The following is a 26178-nucleotide window of genomic DNA, read 5'->3' as shown; positions in this document are numbered from 1 at the left end:
GTGGGGATGGAGAGGATTACAGAAGTAGGGAGGGGTGAGACCATGGAGGGATTTGAAAATAAGGATAAGAATTTAAACGGTGAGGCATTGCTTAATTGGAAGCCAATATTTATCAGCGAGCACAGGGGTGAACAGGCCTTGGTATTAGTTAGGACAGGGGCAGCTGAATGGTGATGAAGTTTAAGAGGGTAGAATGTGGGATACCAACCAGGCCTGTGTAGGAGTAGTAGTTGTGTGCAACACAATAAACAGGTTACTCTGCCACGCATAAGACAATTTCTCTGTGGGACATCTTCTGATATTCCATGATCTTGGACATCCACCGTTTCTAATAATCCTATGAATTTTGCCTTTTGATTTGCAGCGATCACCCTTTCATCATTGCATTTTTCCCTTCCATCCTATCACAGACCTTCGCTTTTGTTCTTTCCTCCCCACCCACACCGCCACCAGCCCCTGCACACGCTAAAAACATATTACATCTCTAACTTCTTCCAGTTCTGGTAAATGGCCATTGATCTGAAACTTTGTCAACTTTGTTTCTTTCTCTACAAACGGTGTCGGACCTGTTGAGTATTCCCAACATCCTGATTTTATTCCAGGTTTCCAGCTTTTTTCAGGGTTTTGGGTGCTTTTAAAAATATTTCAAGCAAGGATTAACACGGTCGATACATGCCAATGATTTGCTGAGCTGTCTGATACCAGTGTATTTCTAACCACGCTATTGAGTGCTTTATATATATAGTGCACCATGTTTTGTTACCTGTGTGGTAGGTAACATGTGCTACTCAAACCTTGGTTAGTGATGAGGTCTTCTAAATCTCGATGAAGAAGACTCGAACTCGTCCGGTAGTAACAAAAGGTTTATTGAACAACTATAACAATCATTGCACGAGTTCTTTAATTTAACTTTGATACTAGTGATAAGGTTAAGAAGATCTAACTACGGCAACTATACATAACTCCACTAGCCATCTGAACTAGCCTGCTAGTGCCCTGGTCACAGTGCACCCAAGAGAGAGAGAGAGAGAGAGAGACCCAATGTGGTTGCCTTTTTATACCCCTGTTGGTTCCGTCCTCCAGTGACCATGTGGTGCTATTGATTACACATTAAGCCTTTGTGTACATGCACATACAGAGATCACTACACACCATTTGTTTAAACGCTGAACAAAAGAGGTTCTTCATTGACCTATCCCAATTACATATTGTGGCATTAATCCAAGGGCAGTTTCAGGAAACTGAACGCAGCAGAAGTAAACTGTTTCAGTAAATATCAAGAAGCCTTTGCTAGTGTTTATTTTGCAAGGATAATGCTTCGACAAATAGGCAGTAATTAATAAAAATGATTCTTACGTCCGTTAACATTCGTGCTTCGAAAATACACAGGAGGAAACATTGCAACCCCAAATGATTTTATATTTGGATTTTGCTACATATAGCGATTGAATGGGAAAATGTAACATTTATCAAATGCAAACTTTAGAGTTCAGTGGGTTGCACCATGCAATATTTGTATCAAAGGCACCATTTGCAGCCTAACAATACGACAATGTAGCCATAATAGCATTCAATATTACATAATTCTTCCTCCTGTGTCCCGATTGACTTCATTTAACGTCACATTCCAAATATTGGTTGAAATTTTCTGTCCCTTCCCACCCGGGGGGGGGGGGGGGTAGCTTCTGGTCGTTGACACAGAGGAACTGGAAGATCCCAATCCATCACCACCACTCACGCCATGGAGGGGGTGGGAAATCACTTCCCATGCATTTCATATCAATCCACAAATATTACCATTTAATTGGTTTGTGTGTACTCTTTGGTTTAGAAAAAGATGCACTGTCGACAAATTGTACTTGACCTTTAATTAAATAAGTGAACAGTAGGTTCAGCAAAGCCTTATTTACGACATGAGGCTGATCAAAGACTCAGAGATAGAAAAGTTCAACAGCAAAGACTCTCAATGTAGCCTGTCTAACCTCACAACCATGTCACCCAAATAGCTTTCAGTTCTAAAGAATGGAACTACGTATCAACTTTGTGTTCAGACAATGTATCAAAACTACGTTAGCCAGTTGAATGGTGGTGGCTAGTTTGCTCCAAAGCTTCATAGCTATATACTTGCTGGGGTTTGTTGCATGCAGATTTTATTGTAAACCCCCACTAACAAGATTTAATGTGCTCCCTCACGTGCCCTATTTTCCTTTGTTATAAATTGATTTTGGCAGCACTAAAATATCGCACAACTCTAATCAATCTCAACCAGATATTTTTACAGGCCAAACAAAAATTCTCTGACACGTGCAAAGATCACAAGTATTTGACCGCAAAGACTGAAAATCCAATCTCCAATAACTTGCCGTAATAAAAACCTTTCCCCAATTTCCTTTTTCCCATCGTCAATAATTAGTGTAAAACGCTATTGATGCTTACTTCAGACAATGTTCTCTGTGCATGGTGAGCGCTCAAAAACATTAATCAGGTAACTTTCTCGATTTGGGACATGTTTATTGGATTTATAAAGAAAGATGTTTCAACTCATTATTATACTGAATGGATTAATTAGACAGCATAAGCCTCTTAATACAATGCTTTCACTGACCAACGCTAAAATGTCAACGTTCCATCAATCTGAATACAGTGCCGTACATGTAGTTTGAGTTTGTTTCGGAGCATCCCCTTGGGATGAATGCTTGTGTTAGCATGATGCCATTATCTGGCGTGGTGTAACATTAGCTGTGATTTGATGACTGACTTGTCCCTTCTTTACCGTCGTAACTGCACAGTTCAACAAGGTAACAAAATGTATAAAAGCATGTCTCCACATTTCATAGAAACAACACCGAATTATGTTGCTTAGAGGGAGGCCATTCAGCCATCCTATCTGTACTGGCCATATAATTAATCCCATGTCCCCACTCTGCCCATACCTCTCCAAATTGGTTTTCACGCATATATTTGTTTTGGTTCCTACAACTTACTTTCTGCCAGTTAGAGCATAAGGAGTTATTTTAGAAGGCTGGATATGTAATTGTTGCCAAGTTATTCCATTTTAGATCATTTTAGATCAACCTCTGTAGGACAAGGTAATCGAGATTTTGTTAACTGGTCGAGACTTTTAATACAGATTACAGGTTTACTGTTACTCTTGAGATGAGGAATATGTGAAAAACTTTCCAACTACAAATACAATGACATGCAGCAAATAGGCTGGAGACCAACTTGAAGCTTAGATCGCAACGGAGAGAAAAAAAATCTTTCATTAGCTGCTTTAATTCCTCACACAGAGGAGGTTGGAGAGCAGAAACTCTGCATGCATCTCATGAACATTCTTCTTCCCGCCTGTGAATACAGAGATCAATCTTTGCCCTACTGTTAATGCCTCTCCGTGAAGGGCCATTCTTTGCTATTACTGCAGACTGAAACAAAAGACACTTCAGGAGATATAATCATTGCTGCCTAGCTCCTATTCCTAGGTCATCACAATGTAGCTCATTCCTTTTTTTTCACACATCTCTTTTCCTTTCTTCAATGTTCCTTTATGCCTCATTGAATCCATTAGGCCCATTATAGCTTGCTTTTCAAAACCCTTCTGAACACAGCCAATGAAAGGCTCTGAGGTTCTGGCATCAGGGAAAGGAAGGTTTCTTCTGATGTAAGGGAAACTGGAAAAATTGCAGCGGTAGAATGGGTCTGTGGCTTGAGTTTATTTTTCAATCTGGTTCATATTCGCTTATATTTGGGATGCGATTTTCCAATCCCATTGCACCCGGCGTCGATCCGGTTGTGCTAGCTGAATAGCGAAAAAGACAAGAAACGAGACTCATGCCGGGCACAAAGCATTTTTCCATTCAAATGGCCTACTCCTGATGGCGAGATCCGAATCTTGCCCAAAAATGGTGAGAAGCTCATTAAGCCTAATTTGCATTCATTTCAATCTCATTAGCGAGATTGAAGTCGAATGCAATGGCCTCCCGGGAGTCAACCGACTCCCCAGTGAGAAGTCACACAGGCGTCGTTTGGTACTCTTCTATAAAAACGGGAAGCTGGCACAATGGCTTCCGAGGGGAAGTGAGGAGGTCAGTAGCCCTTTCTATTTTCCAGCATGCAGTTTACGGGCACCGGAGCTGCTGCCCCTGTGCTCGCAGAAGGGTGGGGTCTGGCGTTGTTCACGGTGCTGGAGGGGGCCAGGTTAGGGATCGTCCCTGGGTTGGGGAAGGGGGGGGGGGGGTCTGTGAAGACTGTGAGGTCTTCAAGCCATCTTTAAATATTGTGGTGACCCATAACAGTGGCTACTACAGTTGCAGCATGTCTGTCCCACCAAAGTCACCCAGGATAGAGTCCTCCTGCAGCTTCTTTCATGAAAGTCAATTTCACCCCCCTTGACTGTGAGCAGCCTCTAGCTTCGCAGTGAAGGCTATTTCAAAGGAGAGATTAGTCTAGTTAGTTGTGATAGCACTAACACAAGTCTGAGAGGTTGATTAGTGGATTGGACGTCCTGCAACCTTTTATGCCTGAACAGAGTGCCTGAACTCTAAGAGCGTCAGCACCACACAGGGAGCTGACAACAATCAAACACTAAAGAGCAGGGCTTCACCACTGAGGATCCTCTTGCAGCTGAAGGCTAAGTGTCTGGATGAGCAGATGACAACTCAGCATGAGTTCCCTAATATTGTTGGCCAGAGGTCTGGGGTCCAGGGGTTCCTGATCTGGTTGGGAGTGAGTGTGCAGGGTGACGTTTGGCTGCACAACTGGCTCACTGGATAGCACTCTGAAAGAAGGGCGGCAGTACTGTTACAGGTAGGAATTTCAGAGTCCCAGGATGGAAGGACTATCGGATTGTCAGTCTCCCTCCTCCATTTCCTTCCAGACATGTTGGTGTAGATCCCGGGGAGGTTGCCCTTGTTCTGCTTGTCGCAGAAAATGCCGAAGAAAGCAACAAGGCCAAAGCAGACTGGAGGTGGAACATGTGCAGCGCCCGCACATCCTGAAGACCCAGCCACCTCTCAGGCTGAGGAGGGGGGCCACAAGGCAAAGCCAACTATGTTGCTGGATATACAGGAGTTGATGGTCATTTAATGATCTGACAGACACCATGTGCCGGTTGAGACTGCATTTCAACAAATGGACAGTGCAGCACATGTGCCACGTCCTCACGGCCATGGCACCCCGTGGAGGAGGAGAACACCTTCTCCTGGTGGTGGTGAAGGTCACTGCAGCCCTTAATTTGTCCACCACCGGGTCATGCCAGGCTCAAGCGGGCACCTGTGTGAAATTTCACAGTCGTCACCCCACAAATGCATTCGGAAGGTAACGGATGCTCTCTACATCCGGGCATTCGACTACATCAAGTTTGACCTGGACCAGGCCCACCAAGATGCCTGGGCGGCAGGATTCACCACCACCGCCGGATGCCACAGGTCCAGGAGGCCATCGATGGCACGCAGGTCGCCCTGCGAGTTCTGAGGCATCAGGGAGTGCCCTATATTAACAGAAAGGGGTTCCATTCCCTGAATTTTCAGATTGTGTGTAAAAACCATTTCAGGATCATATGTGTGTGTGTACTCGCTATTCTGCGAGCATGTATGACAGATACATCCTGGGGCACTCAGAGATCCCTGGTGTCTGTGAGGACTACCCAAGGATGACAGATTGGCTCTTAGGGGATAAGGGGTATCCGCTGAGGTCATGATTGAAGATGCCAGTGCGCAGGCCTGATACCGAGGTGGAGACCCATTATAGTGAGGCCCACATTGCCACCCGTCCTGTTATTGAGCGGTGCATCGGGCTGCTGGAAATGTGGTTCCACTGCCTGGACTGCTCTGATAGGCTCTACAGTACAGCCCTCAGAAGGTCTCCCGCTTTGTTGTGGTCTGCTGTGCCCTCCACAACCTGGCATAGCAGTGGCATGACATGCTCGACGAGAAGCAAGAGGAGGAACAGCAGGGTAGCACAGTGGTTAGCACAATTGCTTTACAGCTCCAGAGTCCCAGATTCGATTCCCGGCTTGGGTCACTGTCTGCGCGGAGTCTGCACCTTCTCCCTGTGTCTGTGTGGGTTTCCTCCGGGTGCTCCGGTTTCCTCCCACAGTCCAAAGATCTGCAGGTTAGGTGGATTGGCCATGATACATTACCCTTGGTGTCCAAAAAGGGTGGTGGGGTTACTGGGTTACGGGGATAGGGTGGAAGTGTGGGCTTAAGTGCAGTGCTCTTTCCAAGGGCCAGTGCAGACTCGATGAGCCGAATGGTCTCCTATACAGTCTCATCTGAGGAGGCGGAAGATCAAGAGGAGCTGGAGGACGAGCCTAAGGAGGAGCCGGAGGATGGGGAACAGGTGGCCGGAAGGGCCAGGGAGGCCCTCAGAGTCTCTAGGTTCACGCGAGGCAAGGCTCTACACCATCATCTTGACACCAACCACCCATCCATCATACCTGCCCTTCCCTGATTACCCTGTTCCCCCCTCCAAGGATCTAGATAACATCACTCCAGGGTGTTGGCATAGTCGGTTCCCAATAAAAGGCAAGAGAGTGATGACCACTCACTGTGAGGAAAGCCCTAGTGCTCCTCAGGGTTCTGATTAAGTCTGATTCCTGTCTTTCCGATGACAGCACACTCACACCCATCCTGGAGTCTGCATCGGGGCCTTTTGACCTTGGATCACTGTGATGATGGGGGTGTGGAGCAGGTGGAACTGTGGGTGGGGGTATAGATTAAAATGACAGAGGCTTCACATGTTTCAAGTGTGAAATGTTTTACGGGTGGACATTTTAATGTGACAGATTTACATTCCCCCAACTATAGATAGTGACCTCACCAGTGACCACTCAATGCTCCGCACACTTCTTAATCCTCCGTGGTCTAGTGCTGCATTGAGGTGTGCCCCCAGGGTGCACATCAGAGGTGGAGGCGGCCTGCTGCCTTCTACGCCCTGTGGCCTTTGATGCCCTTGCCGATTGTCCTCTGGAGGGCCTGGAGCCTGAGGGATACAGCCGACTTACCAGTGGCACACGCATTGCCATGCCACTCTGTTCTGCCTACTGCCCTTGAAATGTGCCAGTGTCAGGAGGTGGTGACTCAGGAGACCGTCTTTGTCTCCTTGTTAGAAGACACCGGGATGGGCTCCAGCACTTTCTCAACCCTGAGGGTGCCTTAGGGCCCTGGTTGACTCTAAGGGATGGAGGGGCAGCTGGAGTGAGCTCCGAAGCCTCTGAGGCATCTGGCACTGCCAGTCCTAGAGACTCTCCATTGTCTGCACCATGGTATCGACACCCTCAGTGGTGGTCCTCAGTGACTGGGCAACGCTCTGAAGTGCTTCGACAATGTCCACCTGTGCAGTTGTACTGCCATCAAGTTAAAACGTTTCAACTAATAGGAAAAGTACAGTTATAAACTTTTATTATTATAAATTGCATCATTATAGTCCACTAGTTAATTCACTGTTTGTATTGTGAAAGATACTCATCACAATACTGTTCCATCTGGCTGTATTAGTTCAATTATGGACTGCAAACTCATATTAAATGTCAGGGTCAGTTAGCTCAGGTTGCTGGACGGTTGATCCATGATGTGGAGCAACGGCGACATTGGGGAGTTCAAGCCCCATTCCAGCTGGGGTTATTCATGAAGACCGCCCCCCCTTGCCTGAGATGTGGATACACCAGCCCTCTCTCAAAAGTGAGAGCAGACTATCAACATCTGAGACTGTGGTGACGTTTACTATTTATATTAAATATCATTTAATTTTGGCTTTGTAACTTCTATTTTTTATGATACATACATCGCGGCAAGGTTTATAAACAAACAGGAATTTTTGTCTCCACTGTGATGCAGCAGTGCTAACCATTGCACCACCGTGCCGCCCTAGATCAGAGATCTTAAAGGCTGCAATCACATGAACCTGCTCTACAGGAGCACTCAAAACGCTTGAAAGCCAATGTGGCTTGTCACGGTTGTGGAAGCGATCTTCTGCATTCGGAGACGGTCATTAATAATTGGACGCACTTGGGAATTCAAAGGGATAATGCGCGCCGCCAACTCTGGGGGTAAACAAGGGACCCTTTCCCGGGGTGGGGGAGGTGGCGTGGTCAGGAAATAGTCAAGAATTCAAGCAACAAAGTAAACATGCCAGCATTGAGAAGCAAATATAGAACAAAATAGGCATGGAAGTATGAGGTAAGCGTGGGTGATTTATCAAATACAGTGGCAACATTTAAGTATGAGAAAGAGACTAGCCATGAGAAATCTGTGCACAAATTAATTTTGCAGCACAGATTGGCTTTCTGCAGATGTAAAAGTGACAGTGACGCAGTGTGCAAATTATGAAAGTGTCCTACACATAAATGCAAATCTGTTATTTCTATGCACGTCAGTACTACTCTCTATGCCAAGGCGAGAGCTCATCAGCACTTTGATAAAGCCATTTTATTTCCTGATATTGGTTTGATTAGTAACATGTGTCTCTTTTCTCCAATATTCAAGTTTTGTACCAGAAAGTGACTGTTAAATGCCTAGAAGGTGGTATATACTGAGGAAACTGGATTCTTCCATTCAGAATGTATAAAAAGTGCTCAGATGATGCCGACATTTCTATAGCTTCAAGAGTTAAATACAAAGTATGCAAATATAAACTCACCTTTCCAGTGGACTTTGGTCCCTTCCAAATGCAGAAATAACAGATAATCCAAGCAGCAAGAAGACATAGAGCCAGTTCCCATCGTATACTTCCAATATGGTCAATCCCACTTGATAATCCAAGCACTCTACGTCTGAGGATTATGAAAATGTTGTGTTAAAAACCTTTCCATTACATGGTACAATTTTCAGCAGGTAAGTAGGTCATGTTTTGTCAGATTTCATTCTCAGCGAAACGTTTTAAGTAGTTGGAAATAAATATGAAAAAAAAGACTTGTCTTTTATATAGTTCATGACCACTATACAGCTTAACGTGCTTTACAGACAATTAAATACTTTTGAACTATAGTTACAGTTGTAATGTAGGAAACATAGTCGTAACAATGTAGGAACATACCTACCAAATGATTAGCTCTATTTAGATACATGTAAAATTGCATTTCCTATTTTGGCGAAGTCACCATAAGTCACAAACCTCCATAAACTTTCTTAATGGAGTTCTATTATATTACCAGTTCACTAGTTTGTTCCAAATCACTATGCAATACAGCTTTTGGAAGATTGACGCTAAGGGTTTTGGAATGTTAATGCAAATTTACATTGTATTGTGGGATAACCATTTCTTTGCTTACTCCAATTCATTGCATCTATCAGAATAAATATAAAGCGGGCACCACAAGGCGCAGTGGTTAGCACTGCTGCCTCACGCCGCCAAGGACCCAGGTTCGATCCCGGCCCTGGTCACTGTCCGTGTGGAGTTTGCACATTCTCCCAGTGTCTGCGTGGGTCTCGCCCCCACAACCCAAAGATGTGCAGGGTAGTTGGATTGGCCACGCTAAATTTCCCCTCAATTGAAAAAGAGAATAAATACAACGTGTGTGGGCCAGGTGTTGGGAAATTCTCACAGTTATAGGCGAGGGGAATAAAGGTGGAAAGTGCAATGTAAAGAATTGAGTGCAGAGAGATCATTAGGTTGGATTATTAACTGTTACGCTAGAAGAGATGAGCAGTGAGAATAAGTGTGCAGGAAGTGATAAGAAAATCAATTACACACCCACTAATTGCCTTCGAGGTTCAGCATTTGTGTTATAAAGTCTGTACTGGCGATATGAGGAAAGACTGCCTCCCAACAGGAGGAGCAATGTTTGCTGTTTGTAAATATAGTGCTAAAAAGGGCAGCACGGTGGCCTAGTGGTTAGCACAGCTGCCTCACGGCGCTGAGGTCCCAGGTTCGATCCCGGCTCTGGGTCACTGTCCGTGTGGAGTTTGCACGTTCTCCCCGTGTCTGCGTGGGTTTCGCCTCCACAACCCAAAAATGTGCAGAGTAGGTGGATTGGCCACACTAAATTGCCCCCTTAATTGGAAAAAGTAATTGGATAATCTAAATTTTAAAAAAAAAATATAGTGCTAAAATAGCACACGATGTTAATCTCTTAAAAAAAGAGAACTTTTCATTGGAAATGTAGTTCATTATTTTATACTTATTCATGATCACCATTTGATGGAATTAAAACCATGGTGGTAATGAAAACTATCTTAGATGTTGTCCGCAATATATACACTGAAGAATCAGTTGAAATGATAAGAGGGGAGAGCTAAATTAGATAGTCCCCAAAAAATGGGCACATGGATCAAGATGCAAGATTAGCCTGTGCTGGTTGATTTCACTGAAAGCAACATTATGCTGCCTATTTGCAATTTGCAGCATGCAGCCAGTGCTAATCGTTGAATGGCTGGATGTCTCAGCAGTGAACCGAAAATCAAGAGAGGCTAGAATCATAAACCCAACCGTATAAAGAAGAGCTGAATTCTGGCTGGAGCAGGCACTGGAAGTTATTCCACAACAGATTCTCTCCAGGGAAAGACACAAGAATCGCACCACACAAGGTAGCAATCTCCTAGATTGGATTATTACTATTAACTGCTAGCCTCACACCCACACCTCACAGCCTGAGAACACTGCCAGCTATTCAATCATAACAGCTACATCATCCAAACAGATTGCACCAAACTCACTGATGCACTTCCCTCACTCTCACAGGAAAAAGTGGCTCACTACTGGAGGTGCTGACCAGCAGGGCACAGACACATGTTCTTACCCCTAAAGAGGGGACATGCTGCACCAATAAAAGACAGTGGTATTATGATACATCACCCTCTTTCTCGCATCCAAAATCCATTTCATTCCATAATCTCTCCTAATTTAGAAATTGCAATGGTGTCAGCACGCACCCTCTCCTCACCCCACTTCACTCCAACTCTACACCTGTACCTTTGGATTTCGAGATAATGAACAAGTGCAAACCGGACAGACAGTGGCGCATGAAGAACCAAGTGTAAGAACATGAAGATAGTGAAGAAAAAATTACATCACTTAACCTCACACTCACCCACCATCTCATAGACTGACATGGTGCACGCTTTAGAGGATAGCTTAGTGACAAGAAGATCATGCAGTGATATGGTGATATACTAGACACGAATTGCTTTCAGCCACGACAGGGACAAGGGAAGCACGTGCCAATTACCAGCAGGGTAAGGAAGCACATGGGTTCTGCAGCAGAGGACTCAGACGAGTGATTCAATGGGACAGGCTAGAGAAGGAGGCTGATGGCAGACACAGTGAAATGTTTAGTGCATTGGCTGTTTTAAAAGACCAGTCCACACCGAGTACTTCCAAGAAACTTAGTTTATTTATATTAACTATTATATAAATCACATGGTAGATCCCGACTGGGTCTCCCTAGCCGGTGCCAAACTGGCTGGCTTTATATAACATACAACTATGCATTGTTTAGAGTTCTCCCGCCCCCTTAACGGGGGACCTCGTATTCTGCGAGGTTCACAGGGAAGTTAATTGTTGCCACCCCGTAAGACCATTGCGGGTTATAACCCCCCCCCCCCCCCCCCCCCCCCCCCCCCCCATCCCCCAATCCCCCCACCGCAAAGTCCAAAGAATCTTCCGATACCTGCAGGTAAGGAGTGCGCTGGGCTCTCTTTGCATCAGGCTGGGCATCGCGCACCCGAGGTTCCGGATTGGGCGATGTGAATCTGTAAGGCGAACGCCACTTTTGACTGGAAAGTCGTGGCGGATGCTGTGCCGGATCCGGGCTGCTGTACTGTTGATTCCCCATTGGAGATTTCCGACGCTTGAGTTTTCACTTCTGAATCTGTGTCCACGACCTCTCCCATACCGACATCTTGACCCTCTTTGGGATCCAATGTGGCCTGCTGTGGCATCAGAGTTGACTGGATGAAAACCTTCTCTTAAATTACCTCACGTCCCCACAGCAGGATAACATGTCCACACTAAACTCAGGCTGTTTTGATTAAAGCACCCATAAGTTGCCTGGTGGCTGTCAATGCTGACCTCCATATAACACAAGGTGACGAATATTTGCGAGAATAGGGTCTGTCTGAGTCCATTCACGAATCCAAGACGCCATGACCGGCAAGAAATCCATGCGGTTTACAGTGGTAAAGGCAAATGGCTCAGCCCATCAACATTCGCTATCCGGGTGTGCGAACAAATGCTCAAACAGATTTTCATAGGTGGCCTAGCAGGGCGCAGCGTTCGATCCTCATGGTGGCAATGGACGGGATTGCCTTGTCCTCTTTAAAAAGACCGAGTAAAGGTTTATTTTGCATAATAATAGTGAAATGGCGGCCACAGACGTACTGGTGAAAGCTTGAAAGCTTTTCACCGCATGACCAACGTAGACCACCGCAAGACCCTCCGTCTCAATCTGCGCATATTTTCATTCTGCCGCAGCCAGTGCCCGAGAGGCAAAAGCAATCGGCCGTTCCTCGGCATTCTCCATCCGATGCAACAGCACGGCCCCAATAACCATTAAGACAATGCGTCGCACGTGACGAGTAAGGGTTTGGCAGCATCATCGTGGGTCATTAACCTGGAAGACGAAACCTGTTTCTTCACCTGCAGAAAAGCCGCAGTCTCCGCATCTACTCTTGATTTTTCTTTAAAAGGTGATATAAGGGGGCCAGCATGGTCGCAAGGTTTGGGATGAACTTGCCATAATAGTTAACAAGTCCAAAAAACGAACAAAGCTCTGTGGCGTTCGTCGGAGCGGGGGCCTGGTGAATGGTGCGCACCGTTTCTGTGACAGGGTATAAGCCTTCGCAGTCAACCCGGTAACCGAGGTAGACCACCTCCCTTGCATGGAAGACACATTACACCCGCCGCAAGTGAACACCAATCTCAGAGAACCGTTTCAGCACTGCCTTATGAAGAAGCTCAAGCTGAGGTCATGCAAGCTCAGACTGCTGCCATCATGGCTCCAAACACGTATGTTCAAAGAGATTTGCAGGTTCTCACAGCAGTCTAGCAATCTATCTTCTTTCTTTTTTATAAATTTAGAGTAACCAATTATTTATTTTTTCCAATTAAGGGGCAATTTAGCATGGCCAATCCACCTAACCTGCACATCTTTAGGCAGTGGGGGTGAAACCCACGCAGATACGGGGAGAATGTGCAAACTCCACACGGACAGTGACCCAGAACCGGGATTCGAACCCAGGTCCTCAGCGCCACAGTCTCAGTGCTAACCACTGCGCCACATGCCGCACCAGATAATCTATCTTCTAATAGATTACCAGGGTTGCTGAGGCAGTATTGTGGGACATGAACCTGCTTTCCCCTCTCAGGACGACACCATTTGTCCTCCCACCAATGATACTCGGCCAATGCCCTTGCTAATGCTTGTCAGCCAGTCTGTCCAGACTGTGCCACCCATGCCAGAATTGTGCAGTTCAAAGACGGGCCTTCAAAAAACAGGCTGCTTGAGGCCACCCTCCAATATTAAACTGCAATCTCCTCCACTGAAAGTTAGCAGCACTGGGATGTCGCTGTGCAGATGTAGTAGGGCAGGCAAATACATAGGGACGCTCAACGGTAAAGGAATTGACAGGAGCAATTAGTTGGCCTTTATATGTAATATGGCCTGGTTTGATTTATAATTTTGGTTTGGAATGCTTATTTGGTGGTGGCTTTTAATTTTACATTGAATCCAAGTGGACACTTTGATGGTCCATAACAGAGGGAAGGTAACATATAAAACTGTTGGTGCATGGGGAACTGGGGTTGTGTTTACTGGTATCGCGGTCAGATAGCTTGTTCAGAAGCAGCGAGTCATAGACTATTCCTCACTGAGGTTCAGTTAGCTTCTTGAATACCCTGAGAGGATGTGGACCCTTACTGAAAACCCCTTCTTACCCTCCTGCTCTCTTTCAGTAGCTTTCGCTACTCTGCATGCCCTGTCCTCCGCTCATCCTTCTAGACATGCTGCATGTCATTAATAAAACTCCACATCAGAGCAGCTTGGGATGCAGCTGCCAAAAATATGGCTTTGTGTTTCCTCAAAATGAGTTGCTGCTGTTGCTCCTTTCAAAATATTGCGCCTGTTGGTGGTCTCTAATTGAGCTCACAAGTTTCCTGGGTCTGCTCATATCCATTGGTAAGGGATGGACACAAAACCCATGTAAAACAGCTGAACCAATTGGAAATTTCTGTGGGTTCTTCACCATCCTTTAAGTTCGGCCTACATTCTTCATCAGTGGGACTGGGGGCAAATGGGTAAGAAAGGAGAAGTGCCTAAGTCTTTCATTTTGTTCTCAAGTACCTTCACTGCATGTGTTTCACTTAATGTGGAGACAGGTCCCAATCTGGACCCAGGGGGCAGCAAGAACATGACACCAAGCCATTGAGAAAGAACCCAGAACTTCAGTGATTCAAATCTCCAAACCCTCTTCAATGAAGGAGTGTTCCTCATGTGGGTGCAACCAAGCCAGCCAAAAATGTAACTTGTGTTGTCTGGAGGGACAAGCACTGAGCACTAATTCTCTCACACCCGGCACTGCAGACCAGCGCCACAAAGGTTCAGCAACCTCGCCAGGGCTGGCAAGGTAACACACTTTCATTTTCTTCCTTGCCCATCCTGAGTTCTAACAGTCATAATTTGAAGTAGCATTTCCATAATTAACCCTTCACACTGCACTCTGGTGAAGAGTGACTCTAATCTGGTGTCTTGCACTATGGCTACCAAGCAACCTTCAAAGCACTTACTTATATGTCCCACACTTCACTTGCTGGAAAGACTACAGCTTCAACAATGCTCAAGAAATTCAACAGCATCCAGCACAAAGCAGCCCCTTGAGCAACACTTCATTCAACAACGTAAACATTCACTCTCTGTAACACCGATGCACTGTGGCTGGAGTTTGCCATACATAAATGCGCACAGCAATTTACCAAGGTCCATTCAATAGTATCATCCAAACACAATGTCCAGGAGAACAAGGTTAGCAATTGCATGGGAACACCAAAACCTGCAAGTTCCCCTCCAAGCATCACATCATCCCAAACTGGAACTATATCACCGTTCGTTCATTGCTGCTGGGTCGTTATTCTGGAATTCACTCCCTAACAGCATGTGGGCGTGCCTATACCACAGGGACTACAACAGTTCAAGAAGCTGCCTTAGCACTACTTTCCCAAGGGCAATTGGAATGGATAACAAACGCTGGCCTAGCCAGTGACATCCACATCCCATGAATGACCCCTCCCACTCAACATTCCTCAATTTCTAGCCTTACACTCATTTGCTCGTGTTCTTGCGGACATATTGGTGTACAATACCCACCAAGGACAGATAAAAAGAGGGGGGCACCCCCACCCCCACCTTAAACTCCTCAAGGTCACAGGCGGCACAGTGGTTAGCACTGCTGCCTCCGCGCCAGGAACCTGGGTTCAATTCCAGCCTCGGATGACTCTGTGTAGAGTTTGCACTTTCTCCCCGTGTCTGCGTGGGTTTCCTCCTGGTGTTCCAGTTTCCCCCCACAGTCCAAAAATGTGCAGATTAGGTGGATTGGCTATGCTATATTGTCCCTTAGTGTCCAAAAGGTTAAGTGGAGTTACTGGGGTAGTGTTGGGGCTTAAGTGGGGTACTTTTTCCAAGGGTCTGTGCACACTACATCGGCAGAATGGCTTCCTTCTGAACTGTAGAGATTCTATGATCCTATGACACATCCATGTAGCTTGTGGACGTTTACTTCCCCAGACTGTCACGAGAGATAACAGGCGTGGCAGCATCTTGTTCATGTAGATTAGTGACTAGGCAATTAAACTGTTACTCCAGAATTGTTCGGAGGCACAGCCCCCTTTTCTGTTTCCTGAATACTCTGGAGGTAATGCCCAAACATTCATATCTTTACCTTTTCTTTCCTGCAGATTTACTGTCATAATAGGGAAGCACTAGCGAAGGACGATAATAATGGACAGCAGGAGTCGGAAGATCAACTTCAAGCTGTATGACACTATTAATGCCCTGGGGGTTACCGATGTCCAGAAACTGAACTGGACTAACCATGTAAATAGTGTGGCTACAGAACAGGGCTCAGGCTGGGAATTCTGTGGAGGGTAATTCACCTCCTCACCCTACCCACCCAAAGCCTGTCCACCTACGAGAAGTCAGGAGTGTGATGGAATACTCTCCATTTGCCTGGATGAGTGCAGCTCCATCACACTCAAGGGGACAAAGCAGCCTGCTCAATTGGCATCCCATCCACCACCTTCAGCCTCCATTATCCCTGCCACCAAGCACAGTAGCAGCAGTGTGTACAATCTACAAGATGCACTGCTGCAACTTACCAAGGCCCCTTCAAAAGCACCTTCTGAACCTGCGGCCTCTACTACCTGGAAGGGCAAGGGCAGCAGTCACAGGGGAACACCACCACCTGCACAATCCCCTCCAAGCCATACACCATCCTGACTTGAAAATACATTGCTGTTCATTCACTTTCCTGGAATTCCCTTCCTGACAGTACTGCGGGTGCACCTGCACCACATGGTCTGTGGCGATTCAATAAGATGGCTTTTCAAGGGTAATTAGGGATGGGCAATAAACATTTGCCTTGCCAGTGACGGCCACATCCTGTGAACGAACAAAAAAACTGATGGATGTGACATCACAAGTCTACAGGCATCCTTCACCCGGAAATCTCTCCCTTTCCTGTGGGCACTAATAGAACAGTTTCAATGCATCTGCAGCATTCATGTGAGAATAATAATCTTTATTAGTGTCACATGTAGGTTTACATTAACACTGCAATGAAGTTACTGTGAAAAACCCCTAGTCACCACATTCCAGCGCCTGTTCAGGTACACCGAGGGAGAATTCGGAATGTCCAGTTCATGTTAGAAGCTACCAGCTTGTGCCTTCATCTCTCCAGAAGCAGAGATGGCAGCTCTGACAGTAATAAGAGATAGGTTGGAGCAAAGGTTGTCTCATGACTCGCAGATCATGGTGATCTCCATGTCTCAGGGCCGACTGCAATCCTGATTGCTGCAGTGCTCTACTTTGCTACTACTGTCTCTGAGAACAGTGCCACATGTCTTGAATCCAGCACTGCCTTTCAGAACAATATGTCAGTGGAACATGAGAGGTGAAACCAGGCTACCCAGGAGTCACAGCAACTGTAAACCAATAGTTAGCTGCCGTGAGATGAGGGATGCCTGTGATCTTGGCGCTCAGATAACACAAGCACCAGAATAGATGATAGAGGAGCACATGTACATGCCCTGGGGAAACACAGTTAGGTAAGAATTGGGTGATTGTTTCGTCTGCCCATTGTAATTATTGTATGAAATTGACGGTGCACTGAAATTATGCATTGTTATTCATGAATGGCCGCACTCACTTGGAGTTGACTTATTCAGGTGCTGATTGCTGACATAATGGGAGCAGGGCAAAGACAACTGATGTAATACCTTGTGATAGGATAGGTAGTCAATTGAGTGAATGTCTCTTTATTTGCAAGTGGGGGGACAAGGAAGACCAAGTTGGGCAGAAAGTAAACTGCAAAGATTTGTCTTCTGGTGCTCCGTGAAGCGATCAGGGAGGACTCCTCCAAGTGCACAATATTTTGATGTTTTGTTCCATGCAATCTTGAATCCATCCAGGACCTCCTCCTCAGACACCTCACAAAGCAGCTTTTCCACAATGAGGTTGTTGTGAAGAGTATAGAAAGCTACCTCTATTCTGGAGACCCAAACTGCAGCATTTTCAACCTCTCATCTCCTGAACCGCCCAGGCAGTTCTCATCACCTCAGTGGATTTCTCAATCAGTTGCTGCATTGTGCCTCACTGTAGTACTCTCACTGGGGATTTCTCATTATGGTCATCAGTTATGGGGGCTAGAGCTCTGCCATGTTAACCTGAAACTATTAACAGATCAGATTCCCTTCCCTGAAGAGGTCAGCGAGGCTCAAATAATGAAGGATGAATTCTACAAGTTTCCATAATTGGAAACTTCCCGTATGTAAGGCAATGAGACTCTTCTTTGCAGAGTTCCTGAGACGTCCTGAGTGTGAACTGCATGGGCTGTCTGCAAATTCTCTTTTCGGAGGTTGGGGGGCATCTTCCTTAAATGGTGTCTGACTCTTTTCCTTAATCTTAATCCCTTAATGGGCTGCACGGTAGTTAGCACTGCTGGCTCATAGCACCAGGGACCTGGGTTTGATTCTGGCCTTGAGTGTCTGTCTGTGAGGAGTCTACACATTCTCTCCATGTCTGCGTGGGTTTACTCTGGGTGCTCAGGTTTCCTCCCACAGTCCAAGGGTGTGCAGGTTAGGTGGGTTTACGGGGTTATAGCACAGGGCTGGGAAGTGGGCTCTTTTAGAGGGTGGGTGCAGACCCAATGGGCCGAATGGCCTCCTTCTGCACAAAAGGAGTTCTGTGGAATTGTGCACTGTACCTATGCCTCTGCCATGATAATACCACACACTGGCGTGGCTATGGAAAAACAAAATGAGAAGTGGTCAGAATCAAGTTTAGAACTGTGTAGAATCTTTTTTTTTTAAAAGTAGGTTCAAAATAGCATTTCCATCTGAGGTCTCCAGATTCTTCAAGCTCACAAACTTTGCATTTTGTCCTGAATCCGTGACATTTCCTTTCATGTCCCCAAGGTCAATCCTTGGGTTCCCTCAGCACACCCCTCACCCACCACTCCCACCTGAATGAAGGCTTCAATGAAGTTACTGTGAAAAGCCCCTAGTCGCCACATTCCGGCGCCTGTCTGGGGAGGCTGGTACGGGAATCGAACCATGCTGCTGGCCTGCCTTGGTCTGCTTTAAAAGCCAGCGATTTAGCCGAGTGAGCTAAACCAGCCCCACCTCAGCAACATCATCCAAAAGCACAACGTTAACGTGTCGCTTGTACACCGATTACACCCAGCTCTACCTTACCCCACTGTTGCTAAATTGTCAGACTGCGTATTGGATATCTAGTGATGGATGAACAGAAATATCCTCCAATGAAAGGCTGAATCATTTGTTTTCAGTCTCTGTTCCAAGCTCTGGCACCTAATGGGCGGCACGGTGGCACAGTGGTTAGCACTGCTGTCTCACAGCTCCAGGGTCCTGGGTTCAATTCCAGCCTCCATCTGTGTGGAGTTTGCACTTTCTCCTCGTGTCTGCATGGGTTTCCTCCGGGTGCTCCGGTTTCCTCCCACAGTTCAAAGATGTACAGCTTAGGTGGATTGGCCGCACTAAATTGCCCTTAGTGTCCAAAAAGGTTAGGTGATGTTACAGGGCTACAGGGATAGGGTGGAGGCATGGGCTTAAGTAGGGTGTTCTTTCCAAGGGCCGGTGAAGATGTGATGGGCCGAATGGCCTCCTTCTGCATTGTAAATTCTATGATCTATGAACTACTAAGCTCATCCCCCTCCCTGGTAACAGTCTAAGACTAATGTCAGTCCACTCGCAATTTGGTGCCTTATTTGACCACAAAATCTGCCTCTGACCGTATATTTATGCGATCACTAAGACTGTCTATTTCCACTTCTGTAACGTTGCCTGACCTCACCATTGCCGTCGGACAAATGCTGATGAAACTTTCATTCCCGTACCAGCCTCCCAGGACAGGCGCCAGAATGTGGAGACTAGGGGCTTTTCACAGTAACTTCATTGAAGCCTACTTGTGACAATAAGCGATTTTCATTTCATTCATGCCTTTAAGGCATCTAAGCTCGATTACTCCACTGCACTACTCGTGCATTCTACCCTCATTAAACATGAGGTCATCCAAAACTGTGTTTCCCTCATCTTAACTCACAGCAAGCAGCATTCTACTATCAACTCTGTGCTCATTGAACTATGTTGACAACTGGCCAAGCAGCATCCTGATTTTAAAATTCTAATCCTTGTTTTCAAATCATTCCATGGTCTCACGGCTCTTTTCCTGTCATCTCCTCCAGCTGCCTACCCCTCCAAGATGCCTGCGCTCATCTAGATCTGGCCACTTGGGCACCTTTTATTTAATTATTCCAATATCAGTCGGTGCATTTTCAGTTGCCTAAGCCCTATGCTCTGGAATTCTCTCACTGCACCTTCCCGCCCCTCTACCTCGTTTTCCTCCTTTAAGATATCCTTAAAGGAGGCCTCTCTGGCCAAGCTTTTGGTCATCAGACTTAATGTATCCTTATCTGGCTGGGTGTCATATATTGTTCATTATGCTCCTGTGGAGCACTGTGATGTTTTATAATGTTAAAAGATGCTATATAAACATACTGTTGCACCTTAAATACCTTAGTCTGAGTTGCAATGCAAGCCGAGGAAGCTCAGAGCTGAAACTCTACTGACCCCCACCCTGACATGTGCGAACCAACCCACTGACAAAGCCGTGAGCCGATCATGGGAAGACTCAAAAAGTGCACCTAAATCCAAGGGAGGTGGATGTAAAATGCACAAGCACTGAAAGCTGGTTTAGCACAGGGCTAAATTGCTGGCTTTTAAAGCAGACCAAGGCAGGCCAGCAGCACCGTTCAGTTCCCGTACCAGCCTCCCCGAACAAGCGCCGGAATGTGGCGACTAGGGGCTTTTCACAGTAACTTCATTGAAGCCTACTCGTGACAATAAGCGATTTTCATTTCATTTTCATGTGGCGACTAGGGGCTTTTCACAGTAACTTCAATGAAGCCTACTTGTGACAATAAGCAATTTTCATTTCATTTGTCATTTCATTTCAAGCAGCTTTCACCCACATTTGCTCACTGAGAGAAAATTCTGCACAAGTCCCACATGTCAAAATTGACAAGGAAATTCACCTCTTATGCAGTCCTACAAATATATAAAACTTGCATTTCCCTCACGCCTTTCATGGCCTCAGGACATCCCAAACAGGCTGTACTGCTCATTGAGTATTTTTGAAGTTTAGTCATTGCTGTAACACAAGACAAAGGGCAGACTGTTTGCTCACTGCACAGTTCCACAAACAGTGATCTTTGTGTCATTTATTTCAATGGGTGTTGAGGGTTAAGTATCATCCAGAACACCAGAGAGAAGTCCAATTGCTCTTCTTTAAAATAATCCTATGCAATCCTGTACATTCACCCAAGGGGGAAGACAACTGGTCTCAGTTTACAGCTTCATCTGGAATGCTGCATCTTTGGCAATGCAACAACCTCTAACCAGAACATCATCATATATTTTGTGCTCAGATCACGAGAGTGTGTTTAAACCCATCACCTTCTGACTCAAAGCAACAGTGATAGCCTTGAACCACCACATACACTGAATATGTCTACCTATGAATATGTCGACTTATGCACAAACATAAATTGAATTTTTAAAATACTATGGTCAGGAAAGCATCTCTATTGCTATAGGTCACTGATTCTATAAAATGAAACCAGGATCTGTTAACTTCTTACTGGAGTTATGTTCAATATCAGTATTAAATCAACCGGAAAATTGTGCGACATTCTCAATTTTCATTACATTTAGGTCTCAAAAGTATAATGCATAACAGGTTGTGATCAAGCTACACTGTATATCACATCATGAACTATGTACTGACTAAATTTTAAACAATGATTTGGCCTCTATCACGAACACATTAAGCACTTGGAATTCTCTCTCATTCTAATTTAGTTTTATAAGAGCGTGTGTACTTTGTGCTCCTCCCCACCCCTACTGCAGCCCTTACAAAATGATACCTATCAATATGTAGGCTAATATCAGTATCTTAATTTATCTTCTAGGTGTTAGTGCTCATTCTACAAGCAGGTTACGTGATAATTAACCATAAGTAATAGCTTGTTTTGGCTTCTGGGGAAATAATGGTTAAGCATAACAAGCTATGCTTAATTAATCATGTAAGGAGCTACACGCTGCAACTTATTCTGTAACCTTTTTTAACTCACACGATAAATTAAGTACCATACAATCAATTGTGGATTACACTGGCTCACTTGTGCAAAGGACTATAATAACTCACTTGCTCTTGTCCTATTCAGAACCTGATTTTTCATGCTTGTTAAAGGATTCTCGTAATGCTTCAACACTTTTTCTTTTGCTTTCCTGCTCTAAGTTTCCCACCATTAACATCCACATTTCCTTCATTAGTTAGGTATTCTAGGCCAGCCATGTTGGTGTGAACGTTTTTAATGTTACTTTGTGGCTAAGACACCAAAAGGATGTGCTTCAGCATTATGAACAAGAATCCATTCTCGCCAACTTTCTGTTCCTCCCAAGAATGCAACCTTGCACACCCTAATGAACTGTGCCCGAGTCCAAATATTAATCAAGAGTTCAATATTGGGTGCCATAGCTCAAAGTCTAATGCTTCAGAATAGTGGCTAAGGAACAAATCATCACTTTTACATCCTGCACTGAAATGAACTTTTGATATCATATCGGCAGCTTCAAGTAACAATACAACTTTCAATATCTTTGGATGACGCTTGCTCCAATTAACAAGATTAATATTCAGAAAACATTAAATGAAAACATATTAAATATAGCAGTACTGTCAGCAGAACAGCAAGAGTAGAGTACAATAGTTTTGGAACTGTAAGTTACCACTCGTCCCTGTGAATTTATATACAGATACATTCAGTGGCACACTTTGATCCCTGTAAATTACTGTGAGTAAACTGGAAGCCTGGTTGTTTTTTTGTCCAGCAATAGCAAATTAATCATGTGATATTGGACAGTGTCAAATGTTATGCTCTTTTCACTTTGAATTGTATGTAAGATCAGAGGGGAGTTTCAGTTTTGAACTGATTTGGAAATAGGCAGTGTTCAATATGCACTAGAATCAAAGAATCCCTAAGGTGCAGAAGGAGGCCATTTGGCGCATCAAATCTGCACCGATCCTCCGAAAGAGTACCCTTCCCAGGCCCAATCCCCCACCTTATCCCCGTAACCCCACCTAACCTTTGGACACAGAGTAATTTAGCATGGCCAATCCACTTAACCTGCACATCTTTAGACTGTGGGAGGAAACCGAAGCACCCAGAGGAAACCCACGCAAATAAGGGGAGAAGGTGCATACTCCACACAGACAATCACCCGAGGTCAGAATCGAACACAGGTACCTGGCGCAGTGAGGCAGCATTGCTAACCACTGTGCCACCACGCTGCCACTACCTCTGGGGCTACATTCTGAGACTATTTCACAGATTCATTTTTTTTTTTTAAAAGGTGCTGACTTCTGTACATGGAATATTTCTATGCCACCAAAACCTCCCTGATATCTCGCCCAAGTGAGCATAATTCACCAGATAATGATAATTAGCAGGTTGTTCCAATGTGTAAGAACAGCAAGTTTGCACTTCTGAAAGTATCTTGTAAATGACAAACTAGATAATAAATGGGCAAAGGATGCAATCATTAGTATAATTCTCATTTCTAATTCCTTCCCAAACTTAAGTTTCAGCTATTTATCTCGAGGACTAATGTTTTGCTGAAAAAAACATACACAGGGCAGAGTGCACACAATATATATCGGTGGCCTAAATATGTTTCTTCTAAAGGTTAGCTAGATGCAAAAAGATGACTGTGCATCAAATTCTCCTGATTGTACATAAAATCTTAAGACATTTTAAGAAGAGTATTTAGAATGGTCACAATTAACGTTGTACCAAGTACTTTGTTTCGGTGGTTCTGCACATGAACTGAAGAACCGTATTCATTTTAACTTGAAAACAGGACTCTACAAAACATTGAGAAAACTTGAGTTTCGGAAATTCTTTGCACCTACATGAAAAGGTGATTAACAAATAGTAAGTAGGTCCATCTAAGAGCTGGCAAAGACCCAGTGGCATCCTTCTACACTGAAACCCTCTTATGACATTCTTAAGAATGAGCACTCTAATTAAATAAAAAATTACGGTGAATATGGTTGAAATGTTTAAAGCCTTCTTTCAAATAACGGGCAAACGTTTTCTCGAATGTTTATTTTACAAGAAACTTTTTTTTAATTGCAAACTAGTTTTCAATTCTGCAATCAACTTATCCGATACTTACTCCCAGAACTCAATGACAGGCGAGGTTGCATTTGGTAGAGCTGTGTGACTGCAATTGGTGGAATTCATCTTCTGAAACTCGACACAGTTTTCTTCAAAGGGAAATAAAGAAACAATCCATAACTAAACAGTGATTGTTAACCAGTGGAGGCTAATGCTCGCGTATTGCATGTGTGGAGTTATTGCAAGGAATGCCATCCGGCGGCCTTCACACCTTACTTACTTGTGTTCCAGTCATGTCCGCAGGTAGCCCAGGGAAGTTCAGTTGTGAAGCAATTGAGCAGGTAGAATATGGCCCACGCCAGAACAATGATGTAAAACACATTCAGATGCGCCTCAATCACCTGTGTTGCATATCCGATACCTGCAAATAAATGTCAATCTTATTGATTGCAAAATGCATCATCCGCGCCAGTAATGCTCAGGCCAAACGGCAGCACTAAAGTTACCTTCAAAGAGCGGGCAAATTTTCCTCCAACACGTAATCCCTCCCTCGCTGGTGTACTGGCCCAGTGCAGTCTCCAGGAGAAACACCGGTATCCCACAGCCGATGAAAAATATCACGTAAGGTACTAGAAAGGCCCCTAAAAAGGGAACGAGAACGACAAGCTTAACTTAGCAGTTGGGCCTGACTCTTGTCAGAATCTGCCACATCTTCGCGTGACCCACAGTCACTCTCCCAGTTACCACCCGAGTGCTCCCGGTTTAATTTACTTTTTTTTCTGACAGTGACATGCACGTCAACTGGGTTAACACAGCACAGGACACATCGCACGGCGTTTTCCTTCCTCGGTTCTGTGCCTGCTGCTGTGTTAAGCAGAAGTAATTCTCAAAGAAGGTGCTAATTAAAAATACTCATTTTAAGGTTATTTCTATATTTTTAACAAAAATAAAATAAAATTCCATGTAACTGTACCGCCTCCGTTCTTGTAACAGAGGTAGGGGAACCGCCACACGTTTCCTAATCCAATAATCTCCCCCGCCACAGACAAGACAAACTCGATCTTGTTATTCCACTGGCCCCTATCTGTCACTTTCTTGTCGTTGGTGCGGACTAAATTGACATTGGAAGCCTCGGTGTCCATCGCATCTTCTGGCTTGCCATTGATGACCGGGATCGCTTTGTCCGCTGTCATGTCGCTTTCGGGACGGTCTGAAAGCAGAAAGGGAGGAAAAAAAAGTTTATGGACGCCTTTCACCGCCGCATCGCTCGCTTTTCCGATCACTTGCACAATTTCCTCCACCACCACCGCACAGCCCACCAACGCCGCCCCCCCCCCCCCCCCCCCCCGGCCAATCAACCAAGATCGCGACTCGTTCGCTGCAACAAGAGGAAAATAAAAACGCACAGGCGACCAAAAAAAAATGAGATGCATGTGAAAATAAAATGAAGGCTCCGTCCTTTGGGGACGCGGGTTGAAGAATTGATGACCATCTCCCCCACCCCCGCCCGCCATGCAATTGAAGGGGTGAAACTGACAGGGTGCTGATCAATTACTCACCTGGTTATTTCGCGCCCTGAACCCACCCGCCTCTCGGCAACAATGCAGCCCCGCCGCTGCTGAGATTGTCAGTGTGCTGAAGCCTCTCCGGGGGTGGGGGTGGGGGTGTGTGTGGAGCAGTTCAGATGTACTTGGTACTCTGCTGGTGCCCTTCTGCGAAGCGGCCGACTGGAGAAAACAAACGCACTCTTTTCTCGGATGCTGCTGCTGCGGTTTGCCTGGATCCCAGCCACGTGCTCGCTTGCCGAGCCCCTCTCGGATCGCCGCACGCAAATGTATCAATTCAATGGCGCGGCCACCTGCAGCAGCCCGGCTCACTGCACCAGCCTCCCCCCTTCCATCTGGGTCAGCTCAACCCGGCTCAGAGGGGTGGGTTGGTCCCCTCCCCCCCACCTCAGCCCCGGGAGGAAATGTAACCCCCTCCCCTCCTCCAAAAATAAAACTTCACCAATAGTATGTGAATAGTATCAAACGCAACACCCCCGGGGGCATGTGGTGCAAAAAGCCCTCCCGTTTTAGACGTGAGCAAGTGGCCAACTGCTTTGAGGTGATTAATGTCCACGACCCTCGCTGATAAGACCAGGGATGGGTGGCCGTTCAGTCGGATTTGGGGGTGGTGGGGGTGAGATTCCAATGTGGGATCAAGGCAGATGCATTCAACTTTTTCAACCTTACAGCCCTTTGTGGCTCCTCCCCAGCTTTCACAGGTTGACAGCACC

General features: G+C 45.5%; 1 protein-coding gene across 3 annotated transcripts in view; it reads right to left on the bottom strand.

The window, feature by feature from the left end:
• The window catches only part of slc6a11b (solute carrier family 6 member 11b), a 179673-nt gene extending 153887 nt beyond the window's left edge, over window positions 1-25786 (bottom strand). The window contains exons 1-6 of one of the 3 annotated variants that reach the window (XM_038812650.1): window positions 25460-25780; window positions 24874-25110; window positions 24407-24541; window positions 24181-24321; window positions 23959-24049; window positions 8635-8767 (exon numbers count right to left, since the gene is read on the bottom strand). In XM_038812650.1, coding sequence (XP_038668578.1) covers window positions 8635-8767; window positions 23959-24049; window positions 24181-24321; window positions 24407-24541; window positions 24874-25093 — 720 coding nt within the window. In that variant the 5' untranslated portion in view covers window positions 25094-25110; window positions 25460-25780. Of the gene's footprint in view, window positions 1-8634; window positions 8768-23954; window positions 24050-24180; window positions 24322-24406; window positions 24542-24873; window positions 25111-25306; window positions 25330-25459 lie in introns of those variants that run through there. The other 2 variants (XM_038812651.1, XM_038812652.1) reach the window with 2 other exon arrangements.
• Window positions 25787-26178: the final 392 nt, after the last annotated feature.

The sequence above is a fragment of the Scyliorhinus canicula genome, chromosome 11, assembly GCF_902713615.1.
Source record: "Scyliorhinus canicula chromosome 11, sScyCan1.1, whole genome shotgun sequence".
In the NCBI taxonomy this organism is placed as follows: Eukaryota; Metazoa; Chordata; class Chondrichthyes; order Carcharhiniformes; family Scyliorhinidae; genus Scyliorhinus; species Scyliorhinus canicula.
Note: the sequence above shows the minus strand (reverse complement) of the source record. Positions and strands in the feature narration are given on the sequence as shown.